At 42.1% G+C, this 23,430-nt stretch overlaps 1 protein-coding gene across 16 annotated transcripts in view; it reads right to left on the minus strand.

Annotated features, from left to right (window-relative positions):
- The window catches only part of STRBP (spermatid perinuclear RNA binding protein), a 63,453-nt gene that overhangs the window by 31,390 nt on the left and 8,633 nt on the right, over nt 1-23,430 (minus strand). For 12 of the 16 annotated variants that reach the window (XM_074891514.1, XM_074891510.1, XM_074891513.1 and 9 more), the window contains 2 exons: nt 6,104-6,279; nt 2,561-2,778 (listed from right to left, as the gene is read on the minus strand). In XM_074891514.1, the coding sequence (XP_074747615.1) occupies nt 2,561-2,778; nt 6,104-6,106 (221 nt within the window). In that variant the 5' untranslated portion in view covers nt 6,107-6,279. Of the gene's footprint in view, nt 1-2,560; nt 2,779-6,103; nt 6,280-10,398; nt 10,499-11,848; nt 11,992-23,430 lie in introns of those variants that run through there. The other 4 variants (XM_074891505.1, XM_074891504.1, XM_074891506.1 and 1 more) reach the window with 3 other exon arrangements.

A 23,430-nucleotide genomic window follows, 5' to 3' on the forward strand; every position in this document is an offset into this window, starting at 1 on the left:
GGCAGACCAAAACACCGCGCCTGAATTCCTTCCCCGAGAAGATGAGAAAACTTAATTGTCCGTCTGTGGAGAAGCAGCCTATCAATGCACTACAACTGTTCTCTGGTGTCAATACAATCACACCGTCTTAAACAAATTTATACGTTAATTTATGTAAAAATATTCATGATTATAAGTGTTTTGCTATTTCTATTTGAATACATTTCACACCAAAAAAAGTGACATTTCACAGCTCGGCCTTACACAAAAATGCCAGTGATCAGACTTGTGTCTGTTAAATATTTATTAGGGAACAGGCATCAAAATGCGGGACCATCTGTATATTTACTTTTCCAGGGCTATCATACAATGGTCCTCATGGTGCCGAACACTTCCCGTGGGGATCAGTGTATTCTGAGTAGGCGGTGCTGCATTTAAACTTCGTGCAGAGCAAGCAGTTTCTTTCAATAGCTCCCAAGCCCACAACCTTATTCTAGAGATAATCAAAGGCAAGCTTAAATGTTAAGAAAGAAACCTGTGGAAAAATACTAACACGTGAGGAATTTTCTGCAGAATCCACAACACTGCTGGGAAAGCAGATCGAGTCATGAATGCTTTCTGCTCCTCCCAGCCACACAAATTTCCTCAGTTGATTCCACACGTCTCTCGTCTCTAAACTGCAGTACATCCAGATAGTGAGGTACAGCAGGGCTTCGGCCCTCACTGCCCGAATGCTGCTCTAAAAACTTACAAGACACTTGGAAATAACAAATAACCAATAACATTACTATGATAAACCAGGAAGCAATATGACACTTTTGCACTGTCAGACAAACATCATTGTGCATTTAGGAATAACTGATAAATACAATAGTAATCCCTGTCTGTCTCATATGAAGCCAGTAAACTGTATTTTCAGTTTAAAAACTGAGAGTCTTCCTGATTCAGTTCAATCTTCCTCCTTGACCTGCACTGAATTGTATCTTACTCCAGAAGTACTTCCATCTGTTACTGCTAGAGTAGGCTGTACTTCCACCATCCCAAAATGTAAACAACTTAACATATCCATTATTTACCAAGACACCAAAACCGAAAAAAGGCCTCACAATAAACTTTTCATTGCTATAAAAGGTGTCAGAAAACATAAGAAATATATATGAAAACCAATACACTTTATCAGCTTTAAGATCAGAACTTACTGGGCAAAGCCCATGCAGCAGCAGACTATTAATATTCCAGGCATCATGGGAAAGGAGACAGAGTCCTTTGAGCACATCTCTAGCGCAGGTTATGCTACAGATGTAGCCAGATTCAGCCCCAAGAAGTTCAGTGGAGAAGTATTTTATCACAGAAGTGCACAGAACTGGAAGTCGGGTTTTTCTAGTCACGACAAATGGGCTGTTGGTCCCCTGGTGTTTCACTTCCTGATCCATAACCTGGGCAGATACTTGCCTGAGCTCGGGAGCATGTGAGACAGATTATCCAGAAAGCACGGAAGAGCCAGAAGCGCCCAAGTTTAAAAAGTCAGTCACTCCTGCTTCTTCCTCTCCTACTGGAGTTACGCTAGAACAAACCTTGGCACGCGTCAGGGCGCAGACTGGGACACGGAGCCAACAGATGTTTCACTCGGCAGAGAAGTACACACTTGTACTGGGCTGGGCCACACTTAAACTTCTTCAGAGTAAGGTGCACGGGGCTACGCTCCGGAGTAGCGCTGAGAAGAGCGTCGGTAACACCGGGCTGTGTTAGCGACTGCTGAGCAGCGCCTGCACAGCACCAAGGGCTGGGGGGGACACAGACCCCCCCTGCCCCCAGGGACAGCTCAGGCGCCAGGACACCACACTCAGCGGATGGAGCTGGGGGCAGGAGGAGGAGTGGGGGGACGGTCGGAGCGATGGCATCTGCCTTCCCAAGTCACCGCGACGTGCGGTGGAGCCCGGCTGTCCTGGGGACGCGCGAGCACCCGCCTGCCCGTGGGAAGGGGTGAACGAATTCCTTGTGTTGCTCCACCTGCACACACGACTTGTGTTTCACCTATTGAACTTCTCTATCTCAACCAGCAAATTTTCTCATTTTTACCCTTCCAATTCTCTCCCCCATCCTGCCGGCGGAGCGGCTGGGTAGTGCTGAGCTGTACTGGGGTTAAACCACGACAATAATGGAAGGTAATGGCTCCTAAGAAAACCTAGTTTGTTGGATAAACAATAAAGTTGATAAAAATCTTTTTTTGGTGTATTAAACTGAAGGAGCTCCTAAGCTACATGGCTGTGGATTTGCATCCGTGTGTTACAGGGACATGTATTCACTTACAATTGCTGAAAGGTTTGTCTGCTAAATGCATCTTCACAACATCACAGCAAAATAAATAATGAAAGAGAGAGCAACTGCTGCCCACGTTGTGCTTATTATTATTCCCTGCACTCACCCTACGTGCTCCCACCTCAGAAAGTCCAAATATATCCACCTCCTTCTACGAACATTCATATGCAACAGAATCAAGTAACACTACGACTCTTATTTGGAAGGAAAGGAACCCATTCAGAGCGGTACAGTAACACATTATGAGGCTCAACTCACTCACTTGGCATTGCTTTCTGCAGCTTCCTCCTTTGCTTCCACATCACCCTCACATTTGGTGGACTTGTTCTTTTCATCCATCCAGTCAGAGACATGTTTAAGGGCACATTCTACTGTTGATACCATGTTCTGGACAGCTTCAAGTTCCTCTGGAGATGGATAAATGGTTGAATGTTTCACCATTACATGGCGGTCATCATTAGCAAAAGATCGGATAGATCTCTGTTATGAAGTGGGAAATGAGGGGGGGAAAAAAAAGAACAAAGTTATTGGATTATCGACAGAAGGACATTGCCTGAATGGGAATCCTCCCTGACAGATGTAGGAAAGTGGTTTATGACAATCATTACTTATAGTCACGCAGGAGTGATTTCTTATCTTTATTTAAATAAATTTTTAAAAGAAAAAAGAAAGGCAAGCAAACACTAGTGCAAAAATCAGCATTAAGATGGTAAAACATAGAAGACCTTGGGTGGGTTATATGGCACCTAATACTTGATGCCTAAATTCAGCTCTTCTAGAATCCTGTTATCGGCTGCTAAGAGGAACAGGTACACGTGGACACAGTTCATGTTCATGTCTACCAGGCACATCTGGAGCAGAGTTTATGTTTACCTGTCCTTTAGGAGAAGATAAACTGTACTTTAGGAGTACTTCTCCCCACCCACCCACATGTGACCATGGAAGTCTAGACCACTGCATCAGATTAGCTGCTACAGACATCTGAAAATTAAGGCACTGAATGTCATCTCTTCTTTGGTACATCCATCGTAAGCGGGAGCTGTGACACCGTGTGCGCGAGGCACAAATCAGGAAGAGGGAGAACTTGGGTCTAGGACTGGACAAAACTCTGTACACTGGTAGATACAAAACAGGGCTGAGACCTGCACTCTGCATTAGTCTGTTTGCAATGGCTAAAAATGGCGTTTCTATGGCTTGTCCTTTCATGACTCCCCTGCCCCCCCCCCCAACTTTTTCTCATTTTCATTGTTTTTCTCACTTCTCCCTGCCCTCCCCCACCAAGCTTCTCTTTGAGAAGAGGGCAGGGACTGGCTGGCTAAGTATAGAGTGCTGAAACAGGGCACCAAAACACCCCTGAGTTTCATTCCCAGTTTCATTGTGTCTCTGACTTCCCTCATCTTTTGACTAGCTTGTTTATTTAGATTAAGCTTTCAAAGCCAGTGAGAAATCACTTAGGCCCTGATCTTGCCCAAAGGACCTACATCTCACAGTGATGCAAGCTGTGAGCAATAGTACTGAAGGAAAGAGGGGCTTCCCTACCCGGGAATATTGGCAGGAATTAAGGAGTGCTTGAATTTTGGCGATTTTGGTTGGCTTGTGTCAACCTTCAGCAGCTGGAGAGCTCAGAGCAAAGAGGACAGCCGGGCTCCTCGTCCCCAGGGGTAACAACCTCCTTGCAAGGCGGAAATTTAGAAGCTGAGTATCCCAGGGGGAGAGCAGACTGGGTGAAGCACATGGAGAGGAGCCCAGACAAGGAGAACATGGAGGAGATTCCTGCCCTGTAGAAGGCACTGATACTCTCCAAACACAACTCTGCATATTCTGGAGTGCTGAGTGCAGCCACCTCCCCTCTATTTATGCCAGAGACATGGCAACACGCCTCAGAACAAAGCACTTGCATCGCCATTCCCTGATGGGTTTGTTACTGCTGCAGGTGAAGTCACAGGCAACGCATATTGCCAGGAGAGGCTCAGCAAACTGCACAGGGGTTTACAAAGGCATGAATGAAGATGAGGATAGAGATAAACTGATAAGAAAAGACTGAAAGAATTTCTTTAAAAACAAAACAAAAATTCAAAAGAATAGGAAGAGATTCGAGTGCTAATTAAGAGTCTGCAGAGAAACTCAGAGTCCTGAGTGATACTCTCGAGGAAGGTAAACTTAAGCAGCTGGGTAACTTGTGCCAGGAAGCTTATGGTTTGCCACACACTACCCAGATGAGACTTTTTTGATCTAAACAGTGACTCAGACCAGCTGCAATCACACAGCACAGACCTCTGGCAAGAGCAGCTCTAAATCTTGTTCTCTGCTGAAAGCCTCCTAGAACTTGGAATCGTCGACCAAAACCTCTGCTCCTCCTCCACATTAAACACCTTAATTAGGTTTCATTTTCACCCCTACTTCCTGGTTTATAACAGGACTCTTAACGACAAAAAGGGCCTTTGGAGGATCTCAAAGGCCTCTGGGTTGAATCCTTGTTAAGGAACTGGTCATGGTGTCCTGGCTCATTGCGCTCACTAGGTTCCCTCTACCGAAGGGCGACGTGACATTGGTCCTTCCCTAACTTTTGTCCTACCCAGATGCACAGTTTGGGTAGTAAAAGAAACTCATTAGTTGGGGTCCGGTTTTATCCCCAGGACTTTCAGAGGTTGCAAAATGCTTCCGGGAGGTCCCTCTTGTGGCTTATCCGCAACATGAATGCAGAAAGAAGCTGCAGTTCAGCACCAAAAACTGACAAACTGGATTTATTAACTCACCCCCACCATCTCCTATCTCATGAAATATCAATTAGGAAAAACAGTAAAACAGGAACAAATAAGTAACTCCTACATTAGAAGACATTTGTTTTCTTTTCTAATGAAGAGGGACTGACAAGATCAATTCTCCCTTACAATTTAGGCCAAAAATAATAGCAAAATGGGACACTGTTTAAAATACAATATATTGACAACTCTGCTTTGTAAAGTGTTCTTCCTCCCTTTGTGCTCTGTAGCAGGTAAAAGTCTCATCTTAGGTCTTTTTTTAAAATATAAACACACAGTCTATCAGCAGCAATCAGTTACACAAAATGTTAGAGAACTGTATTTAAAATTTATTGCATTTATTCTCATTTCCATTCTCTCAATAATAACCTTAGAGGACTTAAAAATATCTAAATATGTTTAAACTGCTCCCTGCAGGTATTTTTCAGGAACTGGGTAGGTTTATTGCCTTTCTGTGAACACATCTTCAGAATCTTACCATCACAATACTTCATATTTGCACAGCTTTACAAATTCAACATCTCGGGCACTCCCCCTTTGCAACGAATACCACACAGATTAGAAATTACTCCTCACCTAAACAATATACACCAAGTACATCTGACTACACACATTTCGTCTGCACTATGAACAAAGTGTGCATAGAACCACATTCAATCACACACAAATATGAATAATCAACACCTGTTTTTGTGAGGAAGAGGCAGAAGGGCAATATCAGCATTTGGTTATGCAATCTGCAAGTTCAAGGTCACTCATGCTGTTTGCTACAGCTTGCTAATGCCAGTTTTATTAGAAAACCTTATGAGCATCCCCTTCGTTCATATTTAATAATTCATGTAATGCAGGCTCACAAGACAACTCTGGTTTTAAGAGGCTGACAATATAGCAAACCTCATTTGCTTTGCTCAAAGCACGCAGTACCATCTCTAATCTAGTGCAAGGTCAGAAAATCCCCTTATTCTGATTTTACCAGGTCCCATGCATGACTGCCAGCAGAGAATATTTTTAATGCAACCCTGTGAAAGATGACAAATACCTACCATGGTTTGTTAGTGTTTCAGCTCTCTCTCCCTCCCTTTCTCCTTTTCCCTCCTCCTTGGTGTCTTTGCTAAGCACTGTTTTGCCTGGCAGAACCTCTTCATAAGCCTCTCAGTCCCTTGACAGCTCAAGAGTTCATACAGCCAAGATGCTTTGGGAGTCACTTTCTGTAATTCACCTGCAAAAAGAGGAACAACTTGAAACCAGAAGAAACAGCATGTTAATTCCAAAAAGCGTTCAATGCAGCACATTAAGTCAAACAGGCTTCAAGATGGGGAGGCAGTCACTGCACCATTTATTCCTGAACAAGCAGATGTCACTGTGGAAAGCAACTTTTTGTGATGTGCCCACACGTATGCAACGACTTTCCCATGCCAGTTAGAGCTTATCTCAGTGTGGTTTGTCAGCCACCTGGCAATCTAAGTTTCTGATAGGAGGAAGACAGGAAATCCAACATCTCAAATATGCACTATATGAAACCAGCTCAAGAAGTCTCTATTTTTACGTCGCATGCACAATAGGAAACAAACACACTGTATTTAATTACCAAAAAGCAATTATCTGTTGAAATCCCCAGAGCAGCCCTCCATCCCGAATGTGTCAGATGCTGTACAACAAGAACTAAGACTTCAGGTGGCAAGAACTGCAAGCTGTTATTTAAACCAGCACAGTATAACAAACTGAGGATGTACAACTCAGGAGAACGCTCAGCTGAAATCATCCACACCGCCTTTTCTGCCCTTGCACTGCTTTTCACAGCACACAACATTGAGAAGATCCTGCAAGCGCAGCCCTCTTGTACTAAACTAGGAAACAAACACCAGCACTGGCAGCATAAGGAACTGCAAATAAATGCTCTGCAAGACAAGAGAAGGGCAGAACAAGAGCAGGTAATGTGAGAGAGAGGAAAGCAGGAGCTCGTTGCATAGCAAGACACTCTAGGCCTTGCAGAAAATTCCTGTTTTCCTTTCACTGCACATATTGTTGCATCAGCTTTTCGGCAGCATTTATGAAGCAATTGGAAACCCTGCAGACTGACACACACTCAAATGTTTGCCTTTTCTCCTATACGTCGATCCTCCTTCTCCAGCAATATGTTGCATATTGTCTGTCAGAGAATCCTGACATTGTTAGAGATTAAAAGCATGTTTGGCAACAGCAGAGGGATAGGCGAGATGACTTGAAAGCCGAGTAGATACTTAAACCTCAGGGGTGTGACAGGGAATAATTAAAATGTTGCATCCCATAGAGATTTGAACATGCCAGGGGAAAGGCAACAACAAATCTTGCTTCACTATTTTCCTAGTTAAGAAGAAATGAAGAGAGTTTAGAGGACCGATAGTTTTGGCACCAAGGGCCTAATAGTTGTTTATATCTCACACCACTGAAATTAGGATGTAGAATTGTGTAAAACAAAGAACAGCCAGACAAGAATGCTGTGCAGGGGCCTGTCTGCTCCAGCAGCTAAAGACTGCCAGGGAAGAAACCCCAAGAGAGTTAAATGCAGTCATACTAAAAATACTTGGGAAAAGCAAGCTAATAAAACCCCTGAAGGACCTCACTTCTTATCACGAAGGCTATATATCCTACCAAGGTATATTAACACTACCAAATTGCTTCCCAGAAGCCATCAAGGAAGGGGATGTTCTTTCATAGGACCAGATTCTTCTCTTAAGAGATCCTGAAAGCCAAACAGGGGCAGCTGGGAAGAAAAGGAAGCAAAGATTACTGCTTTGGCACTATTTATTCTGTGAGCTAGTTATAAGCTCTTCCACACTTAATAGCCTTTCACCATCCCCAGAAGCAACCAGACTCTATGAGGTCTTTTTGTTTTGCCTTTCTATAATAATAATAATGTGCTTTTGAGTCAGCAGATGGCAAGCTAGAGAGACTTATGAGACATGTTTCTAGATCATCCATCTATTTCAAATTAGTTCTCTCTTCAAACTAAATTCCAGCTATCTTCACATACTCTTCTTCCCTGTGACTCCTACATTTCACATTTTCAGTTTGCTGTCTTCTCTGGTAACTGCAACTTGGCAATTCCAGGCAGAGAGAAGGGCACTGGAATGTGTTGCTGACTTCAGCATATGCCCGGTAAAACTTCTCTAGACTCCAAGCAACACTCCAGCCTGGCCTCCCTCCGAAGACTACTGCAAGCTGTTGCTTATCAGCTTGTACAGTGTATTGAAAGCAGATGGACAAAGATAGCTGGCTGAGCAAATTCTGGTGCTTCACTAAATTGCTGAGCAGACTGTTGTCTAGAGGGCAAGTCTGCAAACTACCTCGCAAGCTCTGGAAACAGACATACCTCAGGGTGCAGTTCTGGCTGTGCTGAGTGCTTTCAGTGTTCTTTGAAAATCCAAAACAGACCAAAAATAAGTGTCTCACAGCTATCACAGAATGCTTTGGGCTGGAAGGGACCTTAAACCCCATCCAGTTCTACCCCACTGCCACGAGCAGGGACACCTTCCACTAGCCCAGGTTGCCCAAAGCCTCATCCAACCTGGCCTTGAACCCTTCCAGGGAGGGGGCAGCCACAGCTTCTCTGGGCAACCTGTGCCAGTGTCTCACCACCCTCACAGGGAAGAATTTCTTCCTTAGATCTCATCTAAATCTCCCCTCTGTCGGTTTAAAACCATTAGCCCTCATCCTATCCCTACGCCCCTGATGCAGAGTCCCTCCCCCCTTTCCTGTAGCCCCTTTCAGTCCTAGGAGGCCACTCTAAGGTCTCCCCAGAGCCTTCTCTTCTCCATCTGAATCCCCCAACTCTCTCAGCCTGTCCTCACAGGGGAGGTGCTCCAGCCCCCCGAGCATCTTTGTGGCCTCCTCTGGCCCCACTCGAGCAGGTCCGTGTCCTTCTGACGTTGGTGCCCCCAGAGCTGGACCCAGCACTGCAGGGGGGTCTCACGAGAGCGGAGCAGAGGGGGAGAATCCGCCCCCCCCTCACCCTGCTGCCCACACTGCTCTGAATGCAGCCCAGGATACAACTGGCTTTCTATGACAGGGGTTGATCTTCTGCTGGACAGATGAAGCAAAACCACCAACACCTCTCAATATTCTGCCTTAAGCAGGTAGTAACCATCTTGTTTTCAAGACAGGTTCAAGTTTCAGTGACAAGTTGCTGGATGAAGGTATTTATGAGTTCGATTCTACCTGCCCTTTTTCTCAGCAGTGAATAGCTGAGGTCAGGGCATATACAGCTGAATTACAAAGGTATCTTTATTATAAAACTCAAAGCTAGAAAAAAATAATCCTGCAAGTTGAGTTGAAGCTGATATACGATGTCTTTCAAGTCATTAACACCCTAAGAATATTTCACAGAAATGAGCACAGTAGTGAAAACCTAATATAGTTCAGACTTTTGAGAGAAAATTTTCAACAAAAGCACTAAACAGGAGGGAGTTTACTATAAAAGTGCAGACACAATATACAGAACAAAGTATATTTGACAGCATGCAGAATTAAATTAAGGAAAACTAAAATCAAATCTGCTCCAACCATATGGACTAAGGCAGCAGAACATAGCTCAGCACCAAACACATCAGAAAGCATTATGTGAAGTGAGCAGCAATTCCATAAATCCAACAGTCTCATTTTTCCACCAGGCTATAGCAGGATATTTGTCCCTGCATCCTCAAGGAAGTAACAGCTGATGCCCAGACTAAAAAGCACAATATTAAAACGCATGGTTGTCTTACCCAGGGGCTGCCACCCACACTTGCAAGAAAATTTCTAGGAAAAGCTACTAGCACTACCAAGACCTTGGTGACCTTGGGAAAGTCACTTTATCTCTGCATCATGTGGCCCTGAAGTGTAAAACAAGAGTAAATACTCGCTGTCTTCAACCCAGGTCACAGAGGAGGTGAGCAGAGTCTGCAGTGTGGTTTAAAGTCTCCAGGGATTTGACACATTAGAAATGTTATTAAAACACCACGACAGTCTAACAGTGTTTCCATTAAACATCCCATCCTTCACAAAGCAAGTTTATGCTTTGGCACAAGACAAACAACGAAAAGAATTTCAGATGAGGCCTTTGTAGTAGGATATATTCCTGCATCTGGCAGCTGTGCTCCCAAGAGACAGACATTTAAACAGCCAGAAGTAATGAATATGCTTAGCTACCTTTGAGTGCTCGTGAACAGAAAAGTGAAAAAGCACAAGAAGCAGGTACTTGCACTCCACAGGGACTGAAATGTAAAAATGTAACATCAGAATCAGGGAGCTATAAGCTTCTAGAGAGGAGACATGAACGACGTTTGGCATCCTGACATCCCCTCGCAGCACAGAGCGGTACCTTGCACGCAAGTGTTCCTGGTGCAACAGCCAAGAGGGAACCAGGGTCACGGGACTCCGCTCCTCCAAACCTTCACTTCAGTGAACTGCTGGGTAGGCACCTGGCCAGGCCAAGTAGAATATCATGAAAACTGGCTTTAAATGCTACATCAAGAAGGCACACGCCAACAATATTCAGCTGAAGCATTAAAAACACCCCCCACCCTCCTAATCTACCCTTATACCATCTGCCCATGAGAATACAGTTTATAGTGTACACCACCCTAAGATCACTCAAAGTTTATGTTAACAGAGGAGCAAGGACAACTAAGGTTGCTAATAACAAACCAGTGAGTATCTAACACAGCCTGAGGTGTATCAGACACAGTAATAGAAAAGAACTGGAATTTATATCCTTTTTTGTTCCTTTTAAAAGTCAGAACAGAGGCTTGCAACTTTAAATTGGAAGCTTATTTTAACCTCTGCTTTGCATTCAGGAGACAGGTAATTTTTCGTCACACCGTACAAAGTGCTGCTGAAAATATGTTGTGTTTTTCTGCAGTATAATTTTATTGCTGGCCTTCTGCCAACAGCCTTTCTGGCAGCATCTCCCACAGTTGGAAACTGTGTATCTGGGTCAGAAAAGACAAGCCGCTTTTCAGAACAGCTCAATACATTTGGCAGAGATGCTGATATTGTAATTGAACTCTTTCAGCAACTCTTTTTATGATGTACCCAGACACCAAACAAAACAAGATCTGCAATGTTGATTAATGTCAAAATAACTGACAGAGAAATATCAAAATAGTTTTCCCTCATGTTAAAAGTATCAACAAACTGAGGGGAACACATAAGAAATACAATTCATGAGGATTCAGTAAGGAGCACAGGGCAGAGAAATCTGCAGAGTGTGACTGACCTTCTACTTGTGCAGATATTTACTATTTTAAATCCGAACTCCCTGTACGCTGTACAGAACTGGTTCTGGAGAAATCCTTGCCACTCACAGCCCTATAAGCATTCTGTAACGAAGTGCAACTGTAACACTGGGATACATATTTAATAAGACTCAGACTGCTTCCAACAATATGCTCAGCATTCAATTTCACCTGGAGACTGTATATTCATCGGAGTTTTATTATTTTCCAAGTAATGCAATTTCTGGCAAAGTTGTATCTGGGTTAGCCTTTAGAAGGCTGGAATTTTCCAGCCAAATGGATAATTACAAAGAAACACTACAGTTAAAAGCTGGAAAGGTACTTCCTCTCACAAATTCTCATACTTCATATAACAAATACTTGAGTCTAGTATTACTCCTGCCTGTTCAGTTCTCACAACGTTTCGAGAAAAGGCTCCTGTGCTCAGAAATCTCTTAGGAGTAGCCCCTGTCAGACAGCCCCAACAGCCAGCTTTAACAAGTGCCAAAGACAGCGTAGGCACATACTTGATAAATAGGTCTGGAATCCTGGCACCTGTGATGACCAGAACGGAGGAACTGCAGTGCTCTTCCAGGGTCTAGAGCTCTGACAGCGCTCACAGTGCAAGGAAAGCAGCTGCCCACTTGTCAGCATGGAGGAAGCTGCTGAAGGAGCTCCTAGAGAGAATTCAGCTGTGCCAAGGAGGACTTAGAACTTGGGGACCCCTGGTTCAAAGATGCAACAAAGTACTTGCCACTGAAAATGGGTGAACACACGGATTCCCCTCCAGATTGTAGAGCAAGGAATGAAAAAACAGTCAAAATAAATCACATTGGTAATTAAAGAAGATGAAGAATTAAAGCCAAACAATCAGTTAATCTAGATTAATGTATTAAGGTAAAAGGAAACAGGGATGTGCAGAGCATAACTTACATTTTTAGCTCCTGGAAAGAGGGTAAAGAAAAGATGGTCTAAGGGGAAATCATCACTAACCTAACAGGAAGGTTAAGAAAGGAACACAGAGGCACATGGTATGAGCATATATGCAATCATTTGAAGAAGAAAATGCTGTATTTTATACAGAACCACACCATCTAGTCTCAGAAAAAAACCAACACATTAGCAGAAATAACTGCAGATACTAAATTATAAGGTGTAACAAAGAAAAATAGTTTTGGAAGGAATATAAATCCTTCTCCTTTAGGATTTGAGCTACTGTTCATTACTGAGGACAGGAAGATTTACCAACAAACTCACTAAGTGGTCTCCAGATTTTTATATGGCCTCATGTTCCCTGGCACCTGCACCACAGCCCACACACCAATCACAGCTAGTGCTACAAAAGGTCTCTAATGAAATGATTTTGAAAATGCCTTCATCTCTTGGTATGGGTGTCAAGATGCAAGACTGAGTAGAGACAGACCAAGGACCAAAAAAAAGAATTAAAAACTGGCTGTTGACACTTAAATAACAAATTGACACATGAACATTAATAGCTTAATGTATTTCCTGCTCAACCAGTCAGAAACATCCAAAATTGAATTGCCTGTAAAACTGAGCACTACAGAAAACAAAACCATCTTAAAGGGAGCACTTCTTGGCAGATGTCTTAAAAAAGAATTAAAATTAAAAAAAATCACAGATTAGATAGTACATAAATAATGAATAGCAAAGTATTCATTTGAGAGAAGGCAGAAACCACCACTGGATTCTCAGTCTCTGTGAAATGTTAAACTGATTTCTGACTTCTAACATCCTGACGTACGCATTCCTGCTCTTCTGGCTAAACTGGACAATGGAAACCTGATGCTACTTTGCAGCACACAGCCATTTATGAAGCAGCCATGATTTGATATCCACACTCAAAATCATCTGAAATTCATAAAATAGACTACATTCATTTACAGTTGAAGAATTAACAAAATTAATAAAAAGGATTACATTACACTGAAATGACACTCACCATCTGCAATGTCATTTTTCCCAGAGACAGAGCTGGTTTAAGAAAAATTCTGGATCTATGCCTGAAATTACATCACATTCTCCAAAAGAGAATCACAGTTCTACCTCCTCAACCACACAGAGCAGCTTAGTGCCATGCTGGGCTTCTCACCACCCAAGCCCTGTTCTGTACTCGCATCCCAACACTAAAACTTCACAGACCTTCAAACTCCTCTAGATACTTCCCATTTCCATATCATTTGTGTCCACCTCCTTACCTGCAAGGCTTTCTTTGCTCCAGGACCATAGTGTGAAGCAGCCACAGTGTTTAAGATATTAAGAACAGGGGCATTCCTTCCCTAGCACCCTTCAGCTTCACTGAAATAGCTGCAGTGCCCCAGTTTCTCTCCTGCTATGATTCATATCCCATAGACTGCAGGTGGACCTAAGCTGCAGCTGACCAGCTACACTCGACACACGCAGCCACGACGGGGGAAAGGCCAGCGAGATGCCACCCTTCCACCAAGAAGAGTGTGTCTTCTACAGAACTGTGAGGCCAATGGCAGGCACATGGAAAAGCTGGAAATCATGGCACTCCCTCCTCCCTATGTTGGTAATAAATACAATTTAAAAAAAAAAAAAAGAAAAAAGAGAGAAAGACTGGAGAATGAACTGTCTAACAGTAAAACTACATCTGCTTGTACTGGTGGTTTGCACTTTACATCAGTTCCATGAGGCAACAGCAAAACACATTTGTTCTACTAGTCGTTCCCTGTTCTGCATCTCAAGCTAATACATATCTGGGTAAATAGAAAGATGAAAGAGAAAAGCAACATGCATCCTAAACCTCTATGTTGTAAATAAAACAAATTTAGTAATTCCTTCTTACAAGTAATATCACATAAAGTTTCGATTTCAAAGCGTTAAGAAGTTTTTAGGAATAAATGCTATCCTTCTGACTAAAATTTCAGCAACCCTTAACGGTGAAATTTGAGCAACAGTTTCTCCCCTAGAATTTCTTCCCTGATGCCAATACGTAAAGAAGCTGGCATTTTCAGTACTGCAAATCCACACTGGCTACTGTGCACATCTGCCTTTCAGTCAGTTTAAACATTCATGACTCTCCACTTAAATGCATTTTCTAGTATGTCAGTCTTGCTGCTTCAGTGACTTTTATTTTTTTTTAATTAAAGGGAGAAGATTTAAAAGGATCTGGAAGAGACGACCACTAGACTCTGTAAGTATTGTGCAAAGAGCTCTTGTGCTCTCAGCCAATACACATCCTCCGTCAGACTTTTATCATGGTTTAGTTCCGCTACTGAACAAGTTCAGGTTAATTTTTTTACTTCCTGTCTAACTGGCTATTTTGTCAAAGAACATCTTGTCAAAGGTTCTAAGTTACTAAAAGCTTCTTTAAGGGTTTTTTTCTTGCCATCTCTCATCCATCCAACCCTGTTATTTTCAGTTTGTTTCTCTCTTATTCTCTTGTGTCTTAGATTATTATTTCCAGGGAAGTTTGAAGCTCAGTGTCACAACATGTAATGCCACAGAAGTGTCTGAAACAAAATCTGTAACTATGATATTAGGCTGTTTCGGAAACAAAAGCCTCCTCTTTTGAAACATTCTTCCTTCACAACACTGCAGGTAGGACCGGTCCAGTCTCACCAGCCCAGAGGAGCACAATCCCATCTGTTGGCTGCGGCACCTCTCGGCTCTTCAGTCCCACCTGCAAGGGCTCACTGCAGCCCTCAGCTACCACAAAATGGAACCTGCAGTTTAATTAATGAATCTTCCACATGACTGACTTGAAATTGATTTTATAAGTCATTCACACAAAAAAGAGGGGAAAGGGGGATTTTTAGTAGAATTGTTTCTAAAAAGCACATGTTCCAAACAACCAGTATTCAACACCAATGAGTGTCGGTAATGGAAGCGTTTGGAGTGAGAAGAATGGCAGAACTACTATCTGCCAGGCAGAAGCTACCAAATTTGATTCAGAACAGTGCAAGAACCCCTACAACAAACAGCAATGGGGATATCTCTCTAGGGAAGAGTACCCTGGCTGCCATCAATTTTCAGCCTCAGAACACAATTATTTACTTCAAATGCACAATAATCCTACCAAAAGATTTCAGTTAGTTTATTTAGGCATGAAATCTAGCAGCAATATCCATAATGAAAGTAAAAAACAATGCCACAGCAATGCATTAGAGAAAGAACTGTCCGTCTGACATTAGTGACTCAAGTCCACTATTTATATCTTGAACTATGCCTTGGCTAGGAAGTCCTAGCTTGGCTAAGAGGAAGAAAAAGAGCTGCAAACATATTTAGAGATTTCCAAAACTAAGATTAAAAAAAAAAAAAAAAATCCTATTTCCCTGGAAAACCAGAAAAGTCTAAAAATATTTCAAATTGGCTTAATCCAGCATCTTCTTGCCTCAGCAGATCTACACTGCATGCCTGTGCTGTCAGATCTGTCAGCTTCAGTTGCAAAACTCCTTTATTATTCTCCTCTCCAGTTAGCGCAGCACAGCAGAGCCATGTAAAACAAAAAAAGAAAGATAACTTTAGCAGGGACCATTGGTGGCGGCAATGCTCAGTTTGAGGACCCCAAGCTAGGTTAGAAAAATTAATTTCTCAGTGTAAGTTATATCTGTCAGTCTCATCCTTCGGAACTTCCTGAGACAAGTAATGAATTCCACAGCCTTTTTTGTTTGCTTATTTTTAATATGATATTGAAATTTAAAAAGCTAGCAAAATTATGTTTAGGTGTCTGTAGCACCATATTCTCCAATGTCTTTGGAGAACACAACTATGTAAGTAATTGATCTTTAACTTGAAAGTTACATTTAATTTCTTTTTATGTTTTGAATTTCACATATAATCTGGGGAAAAAAAAAGAAGCTATCAATAGAAATCTCCCAGTCCCACCTGGATGTCATTTTTGAGAACATGGGCACAGCTTTGCTGGTTTGGTCTCTTGTCTTTAAATTTCTTATAGGGCTATGAATTAGTTTAATCTCTCTTCATAAGTGATGATGCCATCTCTAGTGTGCCACTTAACTCACAACAGCAGGAGGACACTTTTAGTTCTTCATTTGTTAATAGAAGGCTTCCTCAGTCTGCCGCTCACCCCTGTTTTCTTTCGATGAAGTAATCAACATTATACCTTGTTCTCCCTGTCAACATTAAGCAACACCTCTCTGAACAGCAAAATATAAGGCTACGATCAACGATAGTGTCTTGGAGGCAACATGCCTGCCACAAGCCACAGGAACCCGCTTGTTAGTGAGTCTGTGGAGGTTAATAACATGACATCCAGGTTAGGAAAGAGAAGTGCATGATAGCAAGCTGCTGCAACTCCAGTGTAAAAGAGGGTGCATGCCCATTTTTCTCTGAGGGAAGCAAACAGACTCTGCAATCAATAGCAGCATTCAAAATGCCCTCAGCTTTGCAGGGAGATCGATTTACAACAACAAAACTCTCACTTTCTCCCCAAAGCTCCCTTCATATGCTGTAGTTGCTAAAAGTAACACTTGAAATTACTATCAGGGGAAAGACTAGAGAAAAACAATCTAAGTTAGTTTACTTTGGGCCATTAACTGCATTTTGTGTCTAGCCACTTCAGTTCCCCTGATAACAGGAAAGCTGCTGTTCCTAGAAGTAACATTGATGGGATTTATTTTATTTTTCAAAAGAAGGTGCACTTGGAAAGCCACAACCTGTCAGGGTAGGAGAGCGCACAGTTCAAGATGCAGAGGGCAGGATCAAAACCAGAATTAAAAACTAGCTACTATACAAACTGACAGTACTCTCTAAGCTGGGCAACAGGATACAAAACCTTTCACTCCTCAGTGAGAAGTTATGAGCAAGCTAGATTACAGCCTTAACGTTTTTATTGCCTGCTTAGCCACCTATGTAAATCTGTGTCCATGCCCCACCACCATTATTACAGGATACCACAGCAAGGAGAACAAGAACCAAGAGAGACATGGACATTGGACTCTGCTCCTGTCAGCATGAAAAGCTGGTTGGTTTTCACAGTCTAAAACTATACTTTTAGTGGTAAAAGAATGTCAGATTACAATGCCGACAGTCTAGTTTATTCTACAGTTCAAACAAAATTCAACTCTAAAAACTGAAACTTTTGTATTAATGAGAAAAATTTTTTTTTTTTTTTTTAAAAAAAAAAGTCCATAGATGTGTTGCTTTGTGCACTGAAAGAGCACTTGCCTCCGCTGATTTATGAGTTGTTGTACTCATTTTGCATGGCTCCTATTGTGGAAACAAAAGTCTGTATTGGGCTTTCTCAGCAATATTTGGAAACTCCTACACTTACTGCAACAGAGTGTTAGAGGTCAATGAGAACCATTTTCAAAAGTTAGTTCATCGTTAATTAACTGCAGAAATACATTAAAGAAAACAAAGACAAGGTGAAAGAACATTCTTCCAAAAGGCTTTTTGCTTGTTTTGATAAACAAAAAGGAAGCAATTAAACCTGGCTAACACTTCTTCACTTAGGATTTTGCTCTAAAGCACTTAGAACTCATACACTGCAGGACCAGGAAAAAAATGCCAAAACCACCAGTGCAGAACTCACAACACAAGAGGAGGTTGTTCCTGAAATTCAGTGGACAAATACTACCAGACCGTTTCATACTTCACCAAGACAAAATCCACAAGTTAAATTTAGAATGATGATTTCTGCAGGCACTCAGATGTTTCTGTTCTAAATTTTCTAGAAACTGCAAATTAGAACTTGGCAGACTTTAAACTGACCCAGCATGTGTCTTCTGTAATCCAAATCATATTCTGTCCTATTACTCTGCAAAACTGTTAGGAAAAAAAAATCATGCCTTTCAACACATGGTTTCAGACAAGTGATAGAGACATTCCATTTATTATCTCTGTGCTAAGAACAAAACTTAAGCAGTGTTTTTTCCTCTTGGAATATCGCCATGAAAATTAAAAGCTAATAAAGGAATCAAAGTTATGTCCATTGGAGAATAGCATAGTTTGCTGAACAACACTACTTACGTAACTGTATTAATTCAAAGTGGTTGTGGTAATTTTTTTTCCATTTACCATGGGAAGAATATATCACATTTCTAGACTCTCTGATCTCATTCTTAACTACTGCAACTAGATACTCACCAAAATATGCAGGTGTCACCAAGCTGTTTTGTGGAAGCAACTGGCAATCCCTGCAAGTTCACCAGCCTTGTCTCTGCAGCCACTCAAGAGATTAAGTTTTTTTGCAACACCACGAACAATAAATTGAATGAAACAGCTCAGAAGTTACAAACCAAAGAAATCTTGGAAACTACTTCTCCATCTACCGGTAGACAGACAGTACTGCCCAACGTTCCACTGCGAACCTGTGGGATATAGCAATCTTCAGGCTGGACTTAACAGCAGAGACTAAAAGACATTACTCAGTCTCTTCCCTTTTGATTGCAATATCAAGCTTTTATTAGCAAAAAAAAAAAAAAAATCAGACCTTAGCTAGATGCACAAGAACTTCACAACACTTCATAAACATTACTTCTCCAATTGCTGTAAGAGTTGTAAATGTTATGTTGCTTGCATTTAGATGAGACCCCACTGCCCAATGACTTAAGCGACCTGCCCAATGCTAGCATAAATCAGTGTTGGACTTGGAAAAGTAGTTAAGTTTTTCATTCACTATACACACCAGGCATGGAGCATGCTCTCTGCTCCCCTTCCCAGCTTTCCACCCTTTACTTAGGCTTCTCTAGTTTAATGTGAACAGATGCTGCATTGCTGGCTGCTTTTGCTATTCAATCTCTCCCTCACAGGGCCAGAACCATCCTTCACAGGTCAGCTTGGTGAACTGTTACAGTAAATGCTTGACAACAATTACCTGTAGATTCATGAGATTCAAATTAGCAATTCAGTATCTGAATATAGCATGATTAAACTCAGGAATCAAATTCAGAATGTGTCCTATTTTCAGGCATCAAATTTTTTGAGCACTCCACTCTTGAAAGTCAAACTGACACAGACTCAGGAACCTTATATGTGTTTTTCAGAAGAGAACAATGGAGTCCCTCTTTTGTTAGGCAGCAGGACACACACAGTCTGTTCTCAGGAAGAACAGGAGGCAGAAAAAATAAGAACACTGCAGGACACTAGCAAGGGACTTGAGCCATTCTGCAAGACGTGGGGAAGCTTTGCAGCCCCACACTATAAAGCAGCCCGTTCCTCAGCACTGAGTGACTCACTCTGGACACCAAATTCTAGCATATCATTTGGTTTTGAAGAAAATAACAGAGGCAGTTGTCTTTGCCACTTGGTGTTTCTAAAGCTCTAGGTGGCACAGGAGCAGGCTATGGAGGATAAGGGAGTTAATTCTTCTTTCTCTCTTTGAAAACAAACAAAATCAACCAATCAAAAAACCCACCCTTTACACTAGCTATTAGGTAGCCATCTAAAACACCCAAAACCAAATGAAAAGGATGGAGGGTCTGACAGCATTTCTCTTACAACTCAGAAAAGAAATTGGCAACTCCTGGATAACCAGGAGTGTGTATGTCACCATGTCCCCTGCCTGTACCCAAATCATACACCTCAAACAGGATCTCTTTGATCTTCACGCTAAGCTCCAGCCATCTAATAGCAGTTGACAAGGAGACTACGGAGTGTGTACTTCAACATGACAATCCCTACAAGCAGCCCAACTCTCTCAAAAGGCCACTTTTCATCCCTATTTATACTACTTCCCTCCTTCTAACCCTGTCTTCTCTTAGGCTCCTAACAAACAAACAAAAGCAAAGCAATGCACACACATAACAAACATGTACTGCTTCCCTTGGGCTTCACGCATTCTGGATGTCTGGATCTCTGGGCAAGCAATTTTGTTTCCCGTACAGCAAACACGGAGAGGTCTAAAAGCTACCAGCTCTTCTCCTTCCCACCATACTAGTCTTAACAGCTACTCTGTTTAATTGCTTCTGTGCTGGAATATCTGCAAGCTGTTCTTGCGCTGCAGTGCTCAACTGCTACAGAGAGACTGGCAAGAGCAAACCCAGTTCTGCGCTACCGCAGCCTGTGCGCAGTGCAACGTGGAAGAGCCGCACAGAACGTCCCCCCGGCCCACCCCGCTCTCCCCCTTCCCTCCAACCTCTCCATTCTTTACGTATCAGCAAGAGAACAGCAAGTTTCTGGAACCTCGTGACAAACTTGGAAGATATTTTTCTTCCTCAAGAGCAGCCAAAAACCATTTTTCAATCTTTTCCACACTAACAACCTTCTCTCTACACACTTCTGTGAATGAACACGACAGAGTCCCTTTAGAGTACGTAGACTGTCAAGTTTTCTGATTTGTTCCAACATTCTGAAATATGAACAAAACTTTAGACTGCATTTTGTACATGCATATTATTGAACTACTATCCAATCTATCAACACAAATGCTACACATGCACACAAAAAGTCCTTTTAGAAGATATTCCAAACTTGGTTAGAGTAGAATATTTTCAGTTGGAAGGGACCTACAACAATCATCTAGTCCAACTGCAACATAAAAGGAGCACAAATAATGGAAATGGAGCAGGGAAAAGGAAAGAGAGAAGTACAGCAAATCCCTGTGCTGCTCAGCTCTCAGCCAAAATTCAATCTTCTATGTACTGTGCATGAGACTTGCTAATGTACTGTGTGATGAGGGCAAAGAGAACTCATTGAGACAAGGTGCACCTGCTAAAACTGGCAGTAAAACCAGTTGACTACTGAAAATCAGTAGTGCCCAGTGCAAACAGAAAGCAAGTCTTTGTTCTTCTGGCACAAGAGAACTCCTTTACTGCAAGTACCACATACAGATCAAACATTTACAAGCAAAAGAAAAGAAGCTAGCCAAGGGATTTATATTAAAGGCGTGAAAGAAAACAATAAATGTACCACTGAGTCCCATGCTCAGACAAGCTCTCCTCGAGCAGTTCTTCCTCTGAAGGAGAACTGCAAGGAGACAGCCTGAGCCAACAGTTTCTACAGCAACTGCAGAAGCACCAGTACAGTGATATTCAAACCCTGCAGTAACTGCAGAAGCGTCAGTAAATGGATACTCCAAATACTGAAGGAACATTTGGCAGTTTCACCTGGACTCTCTCTATCTCACTGGGCAATTCATTGATCCCAAGTCAGCTTAGCTCAACTCTGTATTTGCCTGTTTCTCTGCAAACTCTTCTGAATCCTCTTTACCCTTAATAGTCTTTCAGTACACTTGTTCCCCTCCAAAATTTAATGGAGCTTGACACAGCCGTCAGAGAAAATTTTGTAGACATGGTGCTGGAAGGATGACCAACATCATCCTGTAAGGGAGAGACCAACTGCGTCGTTGTGTGGTGCTGCTGCAACTTCTCACCGAGGGTGGAATGCTGTTATGACAATGACACCATGCCCGAGGTGCATTACTAAAAGCACAGTTGGAAGCATCTCAACGGGAACCAAAACAGAGGTATGTTACCACCCAACAACACAGAAAAAGCAGATCCATTTATAAGGTGGTTATTTTAGCACCAATGCAGAAGCCGTATTAAGGAACAAAAAACACTGCACCTATGCACTCGGTAAGTTTTGCAACTAAGAACTGTAATTTATTGAAGAATGTTTAGGGCAAGCCATCTCTCATTTCCTGTTTAAGAATCTGCTTTAATAAGTCACAGTGCCTCAACGGTCACAGCTTTATCAGTAGTTCCATATAAGTGCTCCTTGCAAGAGTTTTTTCTTAACTCTGCAGTCTTGCTTTGTTTCACACTGAAACTTGGCATGAAGCTCAGGCTCCTGACCCACAGCAAGAAGTTGAACAACATTGCTGGTTTGTTTTTGAAAGGGTCAGGAAGTCTCCAGTTTCAGGTCCTTCAGTGTTTGGGGTGGAGGGGAGCAATATATACAGCCACAGTTCAGGAACATTCAGTATCCAACCCCTGTCTGCAAAGCACAGGGGTGTCGTGGTTTAAACCCGGCTGGCAGCCGAGCACCACGCAGCCGCTCGCTCACCCTCCCCTGCCCAGGGGATGGAGGACAGAATTGGAGGGGTACAGGTAACAAGACTTGTAGGTCGAGATGAAAACAGTTTAATAATTGAAATAAAATAAAATAGTAATAATAGAAAATACAATGCAATTGCTCACCACCCCCCGACCGACGCCCCCGACCGACGCCCCGCCTGTCCCCGGCTAGTGATCCCAGAGAGGAGAGAATCCTGAAACTACAATCCTGGAAGAGCGAGACCTTCCTGGCCAACCCTCCTCTATACACCGAGTGTGACATTACGTGATATGGAATATTTCATTGGCCAATTTGGGTCCGTTACTCTGGCTGTGCTCCCTCCCAGCTTCTCATGCACCTGCACACTGGCAGGACATGGGAAGTTGAAAAGTCCTTGATTTTCTTAGTACCAAGTAAAACCATCAATATATTATCAACATTCTTCTCATACCAAGTCCCATACTGAAACCAAAATACAGCACTGTTCTAGCTACTAAGAAGAAAAATTAACTCTATCCCAGCCGAAACCAGGACAAGGGGTTAATCAGAGAAGTGTCAAAGATGTACTTTGTAAACTGCTCTTATTATTGGTTTATTACATGATGCCACATCCACAAAAACAGATTTTTGGTCAAGAGTTCACTACTTATATAATGCTGACACCCAGCTACCTGCTTTAAACAATATTCCTTATCTCGTGGGCTAACAAAAGTGACTGAATTCCCCCAGAAGATAAAGCAGACTGCATGGAAATAACCCGCAAAAGACAATCTTATTCCCACATTAATGTTAGTGGAACAGAAACAAAGATGAAAATATTTTGGTTTTATTTTTGTGCCTTTTATCACAATTGATTCGAATAGTACCATCACTATTTAAGACTGTGACAGTTGTTTTTTCTAAAATGTGAAGTACTACAAAATCTAAAGTGGAAAAGTGGAAAAGTATAAGTTGTTAAAGCATAAGCATGCAAAGACTTCTAGATCAAATTTATTCCTTAGCAGGCTAGTTTTGAAGGAATAAAGAAAACAGTTCCAGCCAACCATCTTTTAATACAAAGTAATCTAAAAAAATTAGCAACTACGAACAGTGTCCGGTTTCACATAATTTGCTAAGACTGAAAATTCAACCAAATTTTTTAAATTGTCAAAAATACCCCAGTTACAGGAGGTTCTTGTTTGCCTCCAAGG

Source organism: Strix uralensis, chromosome 21 (assembly GCF_047716275.1).
Source record: "Strix uralensis isolate ZFMK-TIS-50842 chromosome 21, bStrUra1, whole genome shotgun sequence".
NCBI lineage: Eukaryota > Metazoa > Chordata > Aves > Strigiformes > Strigidae > Strix > Strix uralensis.